This window comes from Lutra lutra, chromosome 2 (genome assembly GCF_902655055.1).
Source record: "Lutra lutra chromosome 2, mLutLut1.2, whole genome shotgun sequence".
Taxonomy (NCBI): Eukaryota; Metazoa; Chordata; class Mammalia; order Carnivora; family Mustelidae; genus Lutra; species Lutra lutra.
The window spans coordinates 18,126,830-18,142,722 of NC_062279.1; the positions used below are offsets into that span (position 1 = coordinate 18,126,830).

The following is a 15,893-nucleotide window of genomic DNA, read 5'->3' on the forward strand; positions in this document are numbered from 1 at the left end:
ACAGAGACAGGCGCGCCGCTCACCATGAAATAACATGCGCTCGTTGTGGTGGTTGTGATTCTCCTCAGACACCTCCTTCTGTCTGTGACAGAATCGTTCCCTCAGCTTCTTGTTGACAACTTTCTGAATCTTTAAGGATGAGGGAGAAAGAAGCAAATTAGTGAAATGGATGTCAGTTGGCAGTTTATAATTTAAAATGAAAAGTATGTTTTCTTTGAGAAAGGTTCAATTCTTGGTTTTTGTTTCATTTGCTTAAAACATTATTCAAAAAGGATAAAGTTGCCAGGGCAGCGTAACTAAGTTAACATTCTGGCTGTTAGTGACAAAATCTTCAGGTATGGCTTTGGTTATTTCTGCACTAGACCTGGTTGTACCTCAGAATCACCTGAGGAGTTAAAGAAAAGAAAAGCTATTCCGAGACTCCTCCCAGACTTGTTGAATGTTGGGATACAGGGGCCTGTAAATCTGCATTCTTCTAGAAGCTCTCTAAAAACTCTCCAGGGAATTCTGAGGGGCACTGGTATAACTTCCAAGGATGTAGTCAGTTCTCAACAGGGTTTATGTATCTTTATGATGCTCCTTTGAAAAAAGCACATCTATCCCATGTTATAAATTAAGATACTGAATTGAAGAGATACATGCATTCTGATATAATCACTGACTCAGATTGAAAACCAGGCCTTCAAAGCTACTCGGAAGTGGTGATAAAAACTCTTGTCAGCTCTGGTCTAAATCTGTGGGCAAGCTGAGTCTCATCACTGTATCTGTACCACCAACCCCAGGAGATCTAGCCTTCCGTCTGTAGCTTTCCTGTTTCCATCCAGTCTCTTGTTTCTGGTGAAATACGGTCTTGAGGGATTAGTGGAAAGTGACACCTGACTGCCAGGCAACAGATGGCTGATTATCTCGACAGTTTAAAAATAGGACGTTTAAAAAAAACTTTTCATTGTCTAGATTTGATTTTCAGATACGCCCTGCAATCCAATTTTCACCCTGAAATTTTAAAGACTTACTCGAATGACATTGTATCTGTTGAAGATACCACCGGCATTGCCACCATCTCTGTGTTCTCGGATCGTACTTTGCATCTACAGAACAAAATCACAGAACTTTCTGGAAATATGCCAGTATATAATTCTAAAGACATTCCTCTGTTTTCAACATTCACTTCTGTTATACTTTTTTACTGATGAGTCTCAGACTCAGGGCTAATAAATAAATAGGAGTTGACTATAATTGATTCACCAGAGTTTAATGGGTATTTCTGATGAGAAAGTAGTCATGACATAAATATTAAACTTCTGCATTTTCTCTTTAATTTTTAGTAAAAGCTTTGGAAGATTTTCCTGTAAGCACAATAGGGAACACAGAAATAAAACATCACATTAAGTTATCTACATTACTATTTTATGTTACTGAGAATGAGAAGCAACACTGGGATTAAGTCAAACTTAAACTCACATTTGACGAATACTCACTAAACAAATGCTCAAATAAACACAAAGAATTTTAAAAAATCAATCAACTTCTGTTCCCTGGGTGCAACAGACCATATTATCAATTTGGGATCTCAAAGAACATCTCCGTGACCAGGAGAAGCTGGGTATGCCGGGTAACTAAGTAGAGTAACTTCCCTCTGAGTGGTACTCTTTCTTCGTCTGCTCTCCAAATTCAAAAGGATTATGGAAAAGTAAAATGTTCTAAAGACCCAAGTTTCTCATAGAACTGACTCAAAAGAGTTAATTCTCTATCTTACTGCTCTGTTTGCAAAGTTATTCATCACATTTTGGACATTATTCTCCAAATCTGCTAACCACTAACAGGGCGATTAGGCAGGAAGCCCCTGGAAGGTGCTACGCTTCCCTGACAGACTGGCCAGGCCTGAGCCGAAAACCCACCCTACGGTAACAGGGCCAGACTTCCCAGCATGAGAATAATTTGAGCTCTAGTTAAAAGGCAGAAAATAAACAAAAAGACTCAGGCATGCATTTCTCTGCAAAATAACAGAATTAGTTAGGTGGCTTATATATTGTGATAAAGACATTAGGCACTTTGTTTATTATGTGTAAGAAATGAGGGGGAAGCCAGAGTAGGGAGGGAATTTCTGCGGTGTCTGTCTGGCAGGAGGGGTCGTCCACATAGTGCTTTAACACAGTCACTGAAGTTGGGAAAGGCGACTGAGTTATGAGGCAGATTTCATACGCGAACAGGAAAAGTAGGTGTATTATTTTATCGTCACATTTTATAACTTTGCGTGAAAATAAAAACAAGAAGGTATTTGCTATATGTGAGGCAAGATTCTCACTTCCTATCATTCTTCTAGTAGCATTTGAACAACACAAGCAAATAGTTCTAAAAGGGTTCCTACTTGCCTGTTTTCAAGAAAGTCTCTGGGACGAAGAGACCCTTGTGGCCCGTCGACTGAAACCCTAGGCTTTTGATGGGAAAACCCTGTGGTAGAGCCCTAATCCACGGTCCTCGCTGAGTTTGGGCAGTACGCCACCACAATGGCTAAGGCAGTTAGGATGACAGAGAGGCGAGTGATACTAAGTCACTGTCAGACAAGCTTACCTCCACTGAAAAAATAGGCTTAACCACAGATTTCAGGAAAAGAGAATTAAAAATGTTGATGTACATTACCTCTTCTTCTACTGACTGATATTCCTTATCTTCTGGAGCAAGATCCAGCAAAATAGTTCCCTGATTAACACAGTGAAACGTCAAATAAGGATTGGTGCCTGTAGGAAAGAAAAATTAATGAATTAAAGTCCACGCTATTCAGGCTCAATTTTAGGGACAACTTTGTCATAAATACTGATATTTTGGAAGAAATTTAAATTATTTGCAATGTGACCTTCATATATAAGGTTCTATTGAACAAATACATCCAAAGACAAGAGAAGTAATGGAGAGGGGGTTGGGGATCAATTTGATCTGTTTTACAGAGTTCCCCAGCATGGTTCAACAATTTCTTATTGGGCAGAATTCTATTATAAACACACATGCAGCTATGTCTGATACAAAAGAGAAACACGTTGTAATCACAATGCAGTCAGGTCTAAAATCTAAGAATTATCCTGTAAAAACTCTGTGAGATGGCTTGAAATGGCCACTCATAATTCAAGTCTAAAACAGATTATTCTTGTTAATTTCATTGCCTTTGTTAATTTAATGCAGACAAATAAGCAAGACTTAAACTCAAAAACTGCTACCATTTAGTTTCATGTTACTCTTATGACTTTGTTGGCTCTGCAGTGACTAAATCAAGTTTTTCCCCTTCTCTCCCTTTGCTTTCCTATTGTGAAAGCACTTGTGGCAAACACGAAGATGATAAATGTGGAGGCCGACAAGGCAGGGGGAGATAGGAGGCTTGTAACAGCACAGTACAGTGGAAAAAAGCCTGAGTTGCCAGTTGTGGCAGGGGACAAGGGTTCAGGATGAGGTCAAAGGAAGAGGTCAGATTATGAAAAGCCATGTTACAAATGTCTGATTTTATCCCCAAAGCAACAGGATTCTATTGAAAGGTGTTAAGCAATGCACTGATATGATCATAGAGTCATTTCGAAAAGAGTCTTCTGGGAGCAGTGCAGCCAGGCACGGGGGTTGGAGGGTGGGGGGTGGCAAAGGTGAGGCTCCAAGATAAGCTGGAAGGCGGTTGTGACAGTCCAAGGGAGAGATGACAGTGGCTTGGATTAGGTGACCTGTACTGGATTCAACAGCAGTGGGAATGGAGAGAAGTGAAGATTCCAGAGAGACTCAGCATATACAGTGTTGGTGGGGAGAGGGGGCAGGAAGGAAGTGCTACACCCTCCAAGCGTATGAGCTCTGGGTTCAGACCACTTGAGCCCGGACAACTTACTTATCCCGCTAATTTCTGAGACTTACTCTTTTTCCCCAAATAACTTACCTTGTTGTCCACCTAATAGTCTTTCTACTCCTTTGATTAATTTATGGCGGTGTCCATATGCATTGATGCCTATTTCTTTCAACTCCTCATGGCCCATATCAGCCAGTACATCTAGTGTAATCTGAAAAAATGGAACAAAATTAATCGCTAAATCTTTAACAGTGGCTCAGTTCTTCCATGCATCTTCCATGCTATAATAACCCATCCAAACTGACAAATTCTTTTGTCTTCTTTAACTGTGAACTTAAAATCTTAAAGTTGTCTTGATAATTTTATCAGCTTTTTACTCACTTGAAATATTCCTTCCTTCTAGTCAATGGTGAATTATAATGGCAGAAACAATGCCACAGAGATATAGAATGAACACTGCTGTATTTCCTTTTGATTATTTAACTCTACCACTTTGTGCCTGCCTCAAGATATAAGAGAAAACAACCAGAAGCTTGAAAACAGGGAAATACCAGATCCCCGGATCCATCAGGTAGCAGAGAAAAATGGTGGGGGAAAGGGAGAGGGGCTTAGCACAAGGAAAGAGAATGTGACAAAAGGAGGAAGCAGTTTTAGCTAAGTAGGATTTATATCAAGATAAAGAACTCCCCAGTGCTGAGAAATAGTCAAGCATGGAAAAGGCTGCCTTTGAAAGCGGTGAGATTTAGAACAGAGTATACAGTTATACAGAAGTTATATAAAAAATACCAGTTCAGAAGGGAGAGTAGATGGTTTTTAAGTTCTCTTATAAATTCCCAGACTTTACAGTCCCTGAAGCCTTACATACATTCTGTTGTTGTAAAAACAGTGGTTTATAATTTCTGCTTATTCATCCCTGCAAATGGAGGTGGTTAGCTGGTGGCTGACTACCAGGACTCAAAATCACCCAGCGCCTTTGTTGACTAAAAGTAACTGTGACTCTACTGCCACCCAGTGGCAGAGTTTGGGATGCACAGGACGGAATCTGGGGCCTCCACATTTCTGGAGGGCTGAAACATGAAATCTAGCTCAGAAGAAGCTGGCCCTATGACAATGCGAATACTACTTTACAAGATGAGCCTTTAGTTTTCTCTTTCCTTGGAAAACTGAGAAATCCTTTCATAGACACCCTTTTTCTTTTTTTTTTTAAGATTTATTTATTTATTTGACAGATTACAAGTAGGCAGAGAGGCAGGCAGAGAGGGGGGTAGGAAGCAGGCTCCCTGCTGAGCAGAGAGCCCGATGCGGGGCTCGATCCCAGGACCCTGGGATCACGACCCGAGCCGAAGGCAGAGGCTTTAACCCACTGAGCCACCCAGGTGCCCACAGACACCCTTTTTCCAACTCAAATATGTTTTATCTATCTGTAGTGTTCTCTACCTTTTTACTTGAATATTACATTAAAAAACAAAACAAAACAAAACAAAAAAAAAACCCTGGCAAATTAGGCCTGGAGTTCGCTGATTTTTATTGCCAGAATGAAATATTATATAATGAGTCTGATCTTCTCGGTGCAGCAAGTATACATCACTCACTCTTCAGGAATCATTTACTATAGTGCTCCTAAGTGGCCATTTAAGAAATAATCGCTCCATTGTACAAAATGGGCAATTCGCTTCCAATCACCAAAAGGAAATTTTGAGCAGAGCTTTTAAAAAGCAACAGTTCTGAGATATACATCTTTGAGACAGAATAATTCACAACATAATAGGAGCCTGTATATTTTTAGCTAGACGTAATCTAATATACTTTGGAAGCCAGGCACAGGGTTTCCTACATTAGCCATGTCCCCGTTTTTTCCTTCTAAACTTTGGTTCAAATAAGGTTGACGGAAAAGCAGGATCTCATATCGATGTGGTAGCTTCAATTCAAAGAAACCTTAAACTTTTCTGAATCTGGACATAAAGTGTGTTATCTGGAAGAGTCAGAAACCAGGCCAAAGGACAGCATCCTCTCTGTAAAGTTCTAGAAAAGAAACGGAGACTGTTTAATGTATCTGACAATACAGCTCCACTCACAGAATGAATAGCTCCCCGACTCCTCACGACCACCCTGAAGTAACTAAGGACATCCTCATGGGGAACTGAGGCTCAAAGCAATCCTAAACGCAGTACACAGGAGAGCTGAGACAGACAGCGATCCACCAGATCTCTCTTGCCCTTGCTTATATTTCTTAAAGGGCTGATTAGAAAGCTAAAATAACTAAACATTACATTTAGCTGCTGCGAATCCATGGTGCCCAATTTGTCCCCATATTTAACAGGCAGTGGCCACTAGAAAACCTTAAATGATGAGCTTAGGAATTCAGATTACTGTTCATTTGTTCATTCATTCCTATAGAGTAGATTTAATGAACACCTTCTAGATGCTAGGTATTTTTCCCCAAAAGTAACTTGTCAACATTTCATTTAACTCTAAAACTATCCACTACAGCTCAGAGAGGAAAATAACTAGTCCAAATTGGTAGTAAAAGAGCAGGGCCAGGAATCAAACAAGGTACTACCACAAAGTTTATGCTCTTGGGGCGCCTGGGTGGCTCAGTGGGTTAAGCCTTTGCCTTCGGCTCAGGTCATGATCTCAGGGTCCTGGGATCGAGCCCCGCATCGGGCTCTCTGCTCATCAGGGAGCCTGCTTCCCCCTCTCTTCTCTGCCTGCCTCTCTGCCTACTTGTGAGCTAGCTCGTGCTCATTCTCTCTCTCTCTCTCTCTCTGTCAAATGAATAAAATCTTTAATAAAATCTTTAAAAAAAAAAATCTTTAAAAAAAATCTTTCTTCTGACAAGATTAAAAAGTAAACACAATAATGTGGTAAAGGTTGGTAAATGTTTTGGAGCAATCCCTATGGAAACTCTTAGGAAGGTTCCTACTTGGTCAAGGTCGTAGATAGGGCTGGGAAAGATGGAAGGAACAGGAGGGGGTTCAGGAGAGGTTCTTAGGAGAAGGTAACAACTTGGCTAAGAAGCAGAAGCTCATCAGGCAGAGGAAGGAGGAAAGGGTGTTTAAGACAAAGGGAACAGCACGTGCAAAAGGAAAATCCAGTAAGGGAATACAGAACATTGGGAGACTCTCAGCACCGAAGTCCAAAAGAGTAAGAGTATAAGATATAGAGAGGAAAGAAGAAGGGATGGACAGAGCAGCGGCTAGGAGCAGATCTTAATGCGCTTTATCTATCAAGTTAAGATGGTATCCAAACACTCCTAGGGAGTCTTTTCAGCAGAGTAACACGATCAAAGTTATATTTGAGGAGGAGAATGGCAACACTCTGAAGGGCAGGTTTGGAAGGGAAAGGACTGTGTGAACGAGGTAATGGAGAAGGGTTTAAGGGAGAAATCAGAGAGCAATTTCAAAATAAGAGAATACAGGGCCTGGTAAATAGAAATGGTTAAGAAAAAGAAGAAAAGGAATGGGAGTAGAGATTATTCCAGAAGTCTGAAAACTGGTGAATATGAGATTCTTGTATCAAAAAAAGAAATGGAAATATCTGGAAGCAGGTTAGATGGATTTTGGATATGCTGCTCCACAATTCAGGCATTTTATACTATTAGAAATAGGCTTTTTGGGGAAAATTATCTTTAATTCGCTTAAATAATAACTTCATTATCTCCAGGAAATTACAAGTTTCTTGGGCTAGGCATTTATATCTAACACAAATTAAAATCAAATTGATCAAACCTATCAGACTGGCTAGAATCAAAAAGAAAAAAATAACAAGTGTTGGGGAGGAGGTGGAGAAAGGGGAACACTTGTGCTCTGTTGGTGGGAATGTACACTGGTGCGGCCACTGTGGAAAACAGTGTGGAGGGGCCTCCAAAAATTAAAAATAGAACTACCATAAGATCTGACAATTCCACTTCTGCGTATTTATTTGAGGAAAACAAAAACACCAATTCGGAGAGATATATGTGCCCCTATGTTCACTGCGACATTATTCACAATAGCTAAGATAAGGAAGTAACCCAGGTAGATGAATGGATATAGATGTACTGTATATATATGTGTGTGTGTGTGCATACACACACACACACACACACACACATATATACATACATATACACATGTATATACACATATACACATATATATACACACACACAGAGTAAAATATTTAAAAACATTTAAATATTTAAAATATAAATAAAATAAAAAAAATTTAAATATTTTAAAAAGAATGAAATCTTGCCATTCATGACCACACAGATAGACGTAGAGTGTATATGCAAAGTAAGTCAGATGGAGAAAGACAAGTAACAGTATGATTTCACTTCTACGTTGAATCTAAAACAAAAAAGAGAAACAGACTCATAGATAAGGAAACAAACTTGGTTACCAGAGGAGGTAGGAGTTGAGGGGTTGGGCAAATAGGTGAAGATGGTAAAGGGGTACAAACTCCCCCTTACAATATAAGTAAGTCATGGGGATGGAATGTACAGCATAGGGAACATAGTACTAATGAATGACTCTGTATGGTTACAGATGTAACTAGGCTTATTGTGGGGATAATTTCATAATGCACAAAAATATCAAATCACTATGATGTACTCCTGAAACTAATAAGTAGTGTAGGTCAATTCTACTTCAATTAAAAAAAAAAACCCAAATTATAATCTTTAAAATAAGGATTGTGTATCAGCCAAATCACCTCACATAAAAAGCAAATGTCCCTTGACAAAGGGTTGCCTCTTGTTTCTAAGATTTGTTCATTTTCTTTGGGGTAGAGAGAGAAAAAGTAGAATTTTAATGGGGAGAGAAAAATCAAGAGTCTAAATGCACAAGCTCCTTCCTTTCACTTGGGCTTCAAAAGATGCAGGCCAGAGTAAGAGTTGTTAGAGCTAATTTTATAATCACATTCACAGTTAACGTACCCGAGACCCTTCCTTGGTCTTTTGATTTTGAAATAAAAATTTATAAAGGTCACTTTTTATGAAAATATAGGAGTTGCCCATAAATATGTCCAAAAAAGCTTTCTAAGTCATAGTCATAGCATTTATGCTTAGGAATTGCAGTGAAAATCAAATCAGACTTTCCCAGAGAAAAAGTGTTCTAACCAGGAAGCTACGTTATAAAGGAAGGGCCAGAGGGACACTGGTACAGTATTTACAATGATAAAGGACACGGGTGTGTATTACTTGGTGAAGTTTGCATGTTCGAGTAAGTAAAGTTAGTTAAGAGACTTCTGAGAGAATAACTGTGAAGGGATGAGGCTATGATGCCTTGAAGGATGTTTCCCTGAGACCGGAAGTAAAATAACTATATCCCCACTCCACTGCAGGTAAGCATCCTTGAGTAGGACCAGAAGCACAAAGATCTTGTGTGTCAAAACGATTCAGGACATAGAACCACTCCCTGGCTTAACAGAAATAGACAAGAATTAAATGAGTACAGGGTGTATGCCCACTCCTTCCCTCACTACCCAAATATCTTGACCATCAGCAATCACATACTTATAGCCTGATACAGAAATGTTAATGGGAGAAAATTCCACAGGTAAATTTTAGAAAGGGTTATAGAATTTAGTATTCTTTAACTAAAGGCTACTCAAGGAACACTTGCAGTCAAAGTAAAAGTTATTTTGATTGCCTGATGCTTGGGCCAGAAGATAGTCAGACACAGTTCAATAGAAAGAACGGTAGTATCATTTGTCTGGAGGAAAGGAGCTGTGCTGGGCAATATACATTAAATGGAACAGTCAACATATTAATAAAAAAGGATACAGAAATTATTCCTGCAACAAGAAAATCGATTGAGCCATTTACTCAGAACAAAAGTGCAGTGTGAAAGAGAGCAATAAAACTGATGAAACAGGAGAAGCTGTCAAAAGCCCCAACCGAGAGACTAAACGATTAAACTATTACAATCAATAGAATGAGATATCCATGTCACAGGAAATCAGTTACTGAGAGAATAAAGTAAAAGAGAAAAAAATAAAACACAAAATTATGCAGCAAGCAAATTGAAAGGGGAGAAATGGAAATCCTTTGAAAAACGTTCAACAGTCGATTGGAGTTATTTGTATGAACTAGGGTCTTTGGTTTATTAAACAAAGATGTATGAAATTTCAGTTCCTGTGGATCAGATTTGGGAAGAAGGGATCTATTAAGGGATATCCTTTGGCTTTAGCAGGAGATAATGCTTTCACAAGAGCTTTCATACCTCCAGGGAGGGAATAAGGCAAAAGCATTCTTACTGTTTAGGACAGTCTCATAAGAAATCTCCAGGGTGTCTGGGGGGCTCAGTCTGTTAAGAGTCTGCCTTTGGCTCAGGTCATGATCCTGGGGTCCTGGGACTGAGCCCCGAATCGGGCTCCCTGCTCAGCAGGGAGTCTGCTTCTCCCTCTGCCCCTCCCTCCTGCCGGCGATCTCTCTCTCAAATAAACAAAAGAAATCTAAAAAAAAAGCATCTCCAAACCAGAGGGTAAATCAATGGGAGGTGAAGCTCAAGGAAGAGTGAATTACTAGGGAAGTCTATCAAGTCCTCACCACCAGACAAAGGCACATCTGACTTGTCGTTAAAGCAGATTTTAAAAACCGGCATAGGAGCACGGTAGGACCAGGAATTTTAACTCTCTGGACACTTGAAGGTGTTTTAATTTACAGTCAAGGGAAGTGACAAGCTAAGTGCCTTACCCAATGTTACACAGCTAATAAGAGAAAATAATCAGAATCAAGGTCTTTTAGGCCAGTGCTATTTCCACTCTGCTGTTTTGATCAATAAGAGCATAACTGTAATAAGCAATATAAGAAAATTTAGCTAAAAAAAAAAAGACATTAGATAGTCTTAACAGTATAACTGCTATGAAAAAGAATTGGTGTTTTTAATTAGCTCCAAATTGACTATAAGCCTATGAAGAAAGCATAAATGGGGCAAAGAGGCCAGTGAGGAATTTGGAAGCACTATCCACAGAGAGAAGAAGTGAAAAATAAAAAGGGTTTATTTATCTTAAAACAGGAGAAACTCTGTAGGAAAGGGTGGTTGGAAGGGTAAGTCCATGCTAAGCTGACTGGGTCCTAGGAAGAGATGAAGGGCTGTCCTGTGTTGTCGTGAGCTGAATGGTGGCCCTCAGAAAGATGTATCCATGTTCTAATCCCCAGAATTTATGAAGGACCTATATGGAAAACTTTGCACATGGGACTAAGTGAAGGATCTTGAAATGGGGAAAGCACCTAGTATTACACGGGTAGGCCTTAAATCCGACGCCAAGTATTCTTCTAAGACACAGACGCGCAGGCACAGAGAAGGCAAGGTGACAATGGAAGCAGAGGTTGCAGTCATGTGGCTGTAAGCCAAAGGGGCCAGGAACCTGGCAGAGGCATGAGAGGGCAGACCTGCCAACAACTCGATTTTGAACTTCAGGCTTCCAGAACTGCGGGGGAATAAAGCCACCAAGTTTGGGCTAATTTGTTGTAACAGCCCTATGAAATGAGTACATGAGCAGACTAGATATTAGATTTCTGTGCCAAACAGGGTAAATGTCAACATAAAATTAATAGATTATACACGGGGGCAGATTGGGGCACACATTAAATTACTAGCCCTTTATTACACCTGCCCAAAGTGTAACAATTTATCTTCCCAAATGGATGATAAAAGAGTAGGATCTGGGAAAATGACTAAATACCTTTCTCATTTTAAGATTCTATATAGAGTAGTAACAGTCAATTTAAAATCAGTAAGTTATTATTATTCAATATTGAATATTGACTGTGGTAATAAAATCATACAGTAAGAAATTAAAAAGTCATTATCCTGTATAAAAATAGAGTGACAAACAGAAGGGTCTTAATTCATAAATGCTGTAATGGTGACTTCATACTCAGAGCATCATACACATTTAAGATGAATGTGAAAATAGGACAGGTCTGAGAGTATATGGCTAAGTTTTGGTTCAGCATTATTTTAGACTCATCTAGACAACAGAAACTTCATAAAGAGGCAATTTGCAAAAGGTACACTTGTCCAGGAATTACTTTGCTTTCCAAATTTAACAGATGATTGCTTTGTGAAGATTCTGCTAAACAGCTAATATAAAAATGTGTCATTGGTTTTAAGCAGAGTTTATTCACGTATATTGAGATACACTTTGTGGAAACAAAATAATGAAAGAAGATTTTGAAACATTCTTTTGAGGTGGTTTCATGGCCTAAGTTTATGTAATAAAACATGGGTAGTCAAACCGCTTATAAAGATATAACGAAGTAACGGTTAATGACTCGCATCATCTGTTAAACAATTTTGGGGAGAATTATAAAATCCTGAATTCCCCTGGCTTCTTTAGAGTTTGGTATGAATTTTAAAGTTAAGAAGTAAAAAGAAACCAAGAATGGCAATTAATAGCTCTTAATATTTCATTAAAAAGACGCAGCAAAAAGGAGAGCTTACCTGTTCTGTTTCAAAGATGTCCCGAAGGTGCTCAAGACCAAGGCTTTTTAGGAACTGGCTGATATTCATGTCAAGACCCGCAACTAAAACAGACATACATTAAAGTTTTCAGAAAGCAGTTATCAATCTAAAGGAAGTGATAGTATTTATTTAAAGCCATGGCTCTCTGACACCCTTGGCCGTATAGATGATTTTACAGAGCATAAAAATCATCCAGAATACATCTATTTAATGCAGTCACTTCGGGTTATCTCTGAATTTGGTGGAGAGGTAAAAGCAGAGTTTATCTTATCAGTAGCATTTATATTAACTATAATATTATAAAGTTTAATCTAATGCTTTTAGTGAAATATTTAACAGCTTGGAATTAAAAATTGAATTTACCAGTTATGATTTGTTTCCATTCCTTAAATGATCTCTGTTTTTTTCTGATATAGTTTCAGTAATAAGACTCACTCAGTAGTTGAATACAATGTGATGGTTAGAAATGGATATACTGGAATATACATAAGAACAATATAGATGTCAAGGTATTTATTCTATGAAGATAGTTCTTATAAACTGGTGTGTATGTGAAAACTTACGGACAGGATGTCTTTAAGACAGGAGTTCTTACTAAGAGAAGTAAGTGAAATCTGTTCATTTAAAAAAATAAAAACGAGGGGCTCAGTTGGTTGAACTCTTGATTTCAATTCAGGTCATAATCTCAGGGTCTTAGGATCGGGCTCTGCACTGGGCATGGAGCCTGCTTAAGATTCTCTCTCTCCCTCTCCCTCTACCCCTTCCCCCACCCTCTCCCACCCAACCTGCACCTCCCCCAGGCTACTCTCTCTTTAAAAAAACAAAACAAAAAACGCCCCCATCAAAAACCAAATAAGCATTCACAAGTATACTCGCCTTCTCCTTCCTTCCTTTCTGCGCCTGCTGCCCCGTCCCCTGTGTTGGACGGTCCTCCTACTGCCAGTTCCGCCAAAGGGCCGGTGAGGTTATCGATGCTGCTAGCAGCAGACAGGCAGGAGGGGGTGGATGCTGGTGAGATCAGAGAGGCACTCACTACGGTGGCCTGAGGTTTAAAACAGGTAGGCAGGGCCTCCGGGGGCATGGCATCTATCAGCAAAGCTCTTATGTCATCAGCCTAAAAATAATAAGACAAATAAACACACACAAAAATACATTTTAAAATGGTAAAATTTTCCACTAAGGACCAAATGCTTCGTGAAATTTGTCTTTAGCGAGTGCTTCATTATTGCCCACTGGTTTTTGATCGCTCCTTCCCTGACCTGCAACTCCAGAGAGGCCCAGCAGTTTCTGTAGGTGTCAGAACTTGATCCCTGTATCGTTTTTAAAAATATCTCATCTTCTGAAGATCTAATGTACACCCTGACTTTAGTTAATACTACTGTATTATATAGCTGGAATTTGCTGAGAACAGATTTTCAGCAAAAATCTGTGTTCTTGCCACACACGCATTCACGTATATCAAAGTCAACCATGGAGGAGACATCTGAGAATGTAAGCTATACTGATTTCTGGAAACGTTTTTTAAACTCCGAGTGAAACGTGCAGACAAAGTTGTCCATACTGATGACACACGTATTCAAAGTGTAAGTTAATAAAGATGGGAATGAGTTTAAAAAAGTTTCCTGTCTCGTTAAAAAACAGCCTGCTGCAGTACTGTCTCTCTGAAGTCTCTCCTGAAGTTCTCATATTTACATGAGGTTTGCAGATGCCTCAATACGGACAATGACTTTTCCTCAGTTATTTAGTGCACGCTTAATAATTAAATGTCCAGTTATAATCTGGAAATGTTAGAAGGCCACCGCCTTAGTCTGGCTGGCTTATTCACACCGTCACAGCCCGTTAGGCCCAAGTGCCGTGAGACGACGTGGGAGTCTCCGAAGACAGAGAGCCGTTAACTCCCTCCTCTGCATGCGCGCCACTCTTCCCATCCAGAGGTGGCATGTGTCTCCCTCCCTTTAGATCCGGGCAGCCCTGCGAGTTGCAGTGACCCACAGAACATAGATGGGGTGATGTTCGAGGCTTTTAAGGCCAGCTTTAAAATGACTGGTAGCTTCTACTTCTTCTCTCAGAAGCGTCGTCTCCATGCTATAAAGAAGTCCAGGTCAACTACAGAGGGAAGGGGGGCTCCGTGGAGAAACGCCCTGGAGGATGAAGGGCGGCCCTAGACCTCGAAGTCTCGGCTGAGCTCCCAGCTGGAGGGAGTACAGCGTACGCACCGCAGAACTGGGTCGTGGAGCCATGGAACCCACGGAACCGGGGGCACCAGTCAGTCACTGTGGGAAGCCACTGACTTGGTTTCGGTTAAGCTACTAAGTGTTCTGAAGTGGTCTGTTACTCAGCAATAGATGTGTGAGACAGAATGTGGCCTGGGAAGGTATTTCTGGTTAAAATATGATAAATTATTGTGCATATCAATTTACTTTTCCATCTTCAAAGGCATACTATACAGCCTAGAAGGTAAATTTTCTTTGACTATCTCACAGCCTCAGGTACATTATCATAAACATCGGCTGCTCCTGAACAATATGCCAAATGTAGAAGGTCTAAGATACTTCACTCATGTAATTCTCTGAGGATACATTCTAGATACGTGTTGTTTTCCCATGCAAGTTAAGCATGGCAGAAAGAATTAAGTTAAGGCACTGCTTAGTTTGCCTTAACAGAGTTTTGAATTATCTAATATGCAAATAAAAAAAATTTCAGAAGGAAGGAAATTTGTTCTTATTGCTAAAGGTAAACCTGCTAAGCCTTGAAATTTAATGTCGTCTCGGAAAGCACAAATTTAAAGAAATACTAAATAATTCAGAATGAAGACTTACTGTTGCCAGATCTAAAGGTGTCTGACCTTCTTGGTTCTTCATAGTGGGATCTGCACCATGGGCCAGAAGTAGGGCACATAACTGGGTCCTTCCTTTTTGGGCTGCTTCATGAAGAGGAGTAAATGCCCACTTATCTGTGGCATTTACACACGTGTTGTATTTTATCAATAATGCTGCTATATCCACATGCTGAGAAAAAAACAAAGGATGCGAAAGATCAAGAATGAGATTATCTGGTCAAGCTCCATCAGGTTTGCCTGCTGTGTTTAACACTTCCTTCCCTCTTCTCATTCTCTCTTCTCATCCTTAATGTACGTTTCTTCTATTAAAAAAAAACATACTTATCCTACTCCTATATATTGGACCCCATCTTTTCTTGCCTCCAAAATCTCCATTCCGCAGTCATTACTATTTTACCCTGTGATTCTTCATAGGTGCTTATAAAATTTTTTATTTGGCCTTCTACCATATTCAGGTCTATCTTAAAAATGAACACATAAAATGAAACTATGACCTGACTCCAAGCCTCCTCTCAAAGGTCTAGACTGCCTGAAACTTTTGAAACAAGTGTTCTTGTTTGCTTCTCTGATCTTCCTATTTCTCTTCCAACCCACTGCAATCTGATCTATTTATTGAAACATTTGTCTCAAAGATTCTCACTGTTTTCTCTTCAGCCCTTGGGGAAGTAATATAACATAACAAAACAGCACTGTACAAAACTGAGTCTACAATGTTTAAAATGACTTGCGGGTGGGGGAAATGTTAGCAGCAGATACATTAAAAGCTGGGTGTGATGTGATGAGA

The 15,893-nt window shown here is 39.7% G+C and overlaps 1 protein-coding gene across 1 annotated transcript in view; it reads right to left on the bottom strand.

Moving 5' to 3' along the window:
* TNKS (tankyrase) overlaps positions 1-15,893 on the bottom strand; it is a 206,006-nt gene that overhangs the window by 13,483 nt on the left and 176,630 nt on the right. Inside the window, exons 18-24 of the mRNA XM_047715636.1 lie at positions 15,090-15,278; positions 13,147-13,384; positions 12,250-12,332; positions 3,908-4,028; positions 2,641-2,738; positions 1,014-1,088; positions 24-129 (exon numbers count right to left, since the gene is read on the bottom strand). Coding sequence (XP_047571592.1) covers positions 24-129; positions 1,014-1,088; positions 2,641-2,738; positions 3,908-4,028; positions 12,250-12,332; positions 13,147-13,384; positions 15,090-15,278 — 910 coding nt within the window. The remainder of the gene's footprint in view (positions 1-23; positions 130-1,013; positions 1,089-2,640; positions 2,739-3,907; positions 4,029-12,249; positions 12,333-13,146; positions 13,385-15,089; positions 15,279-15,893) is intronic.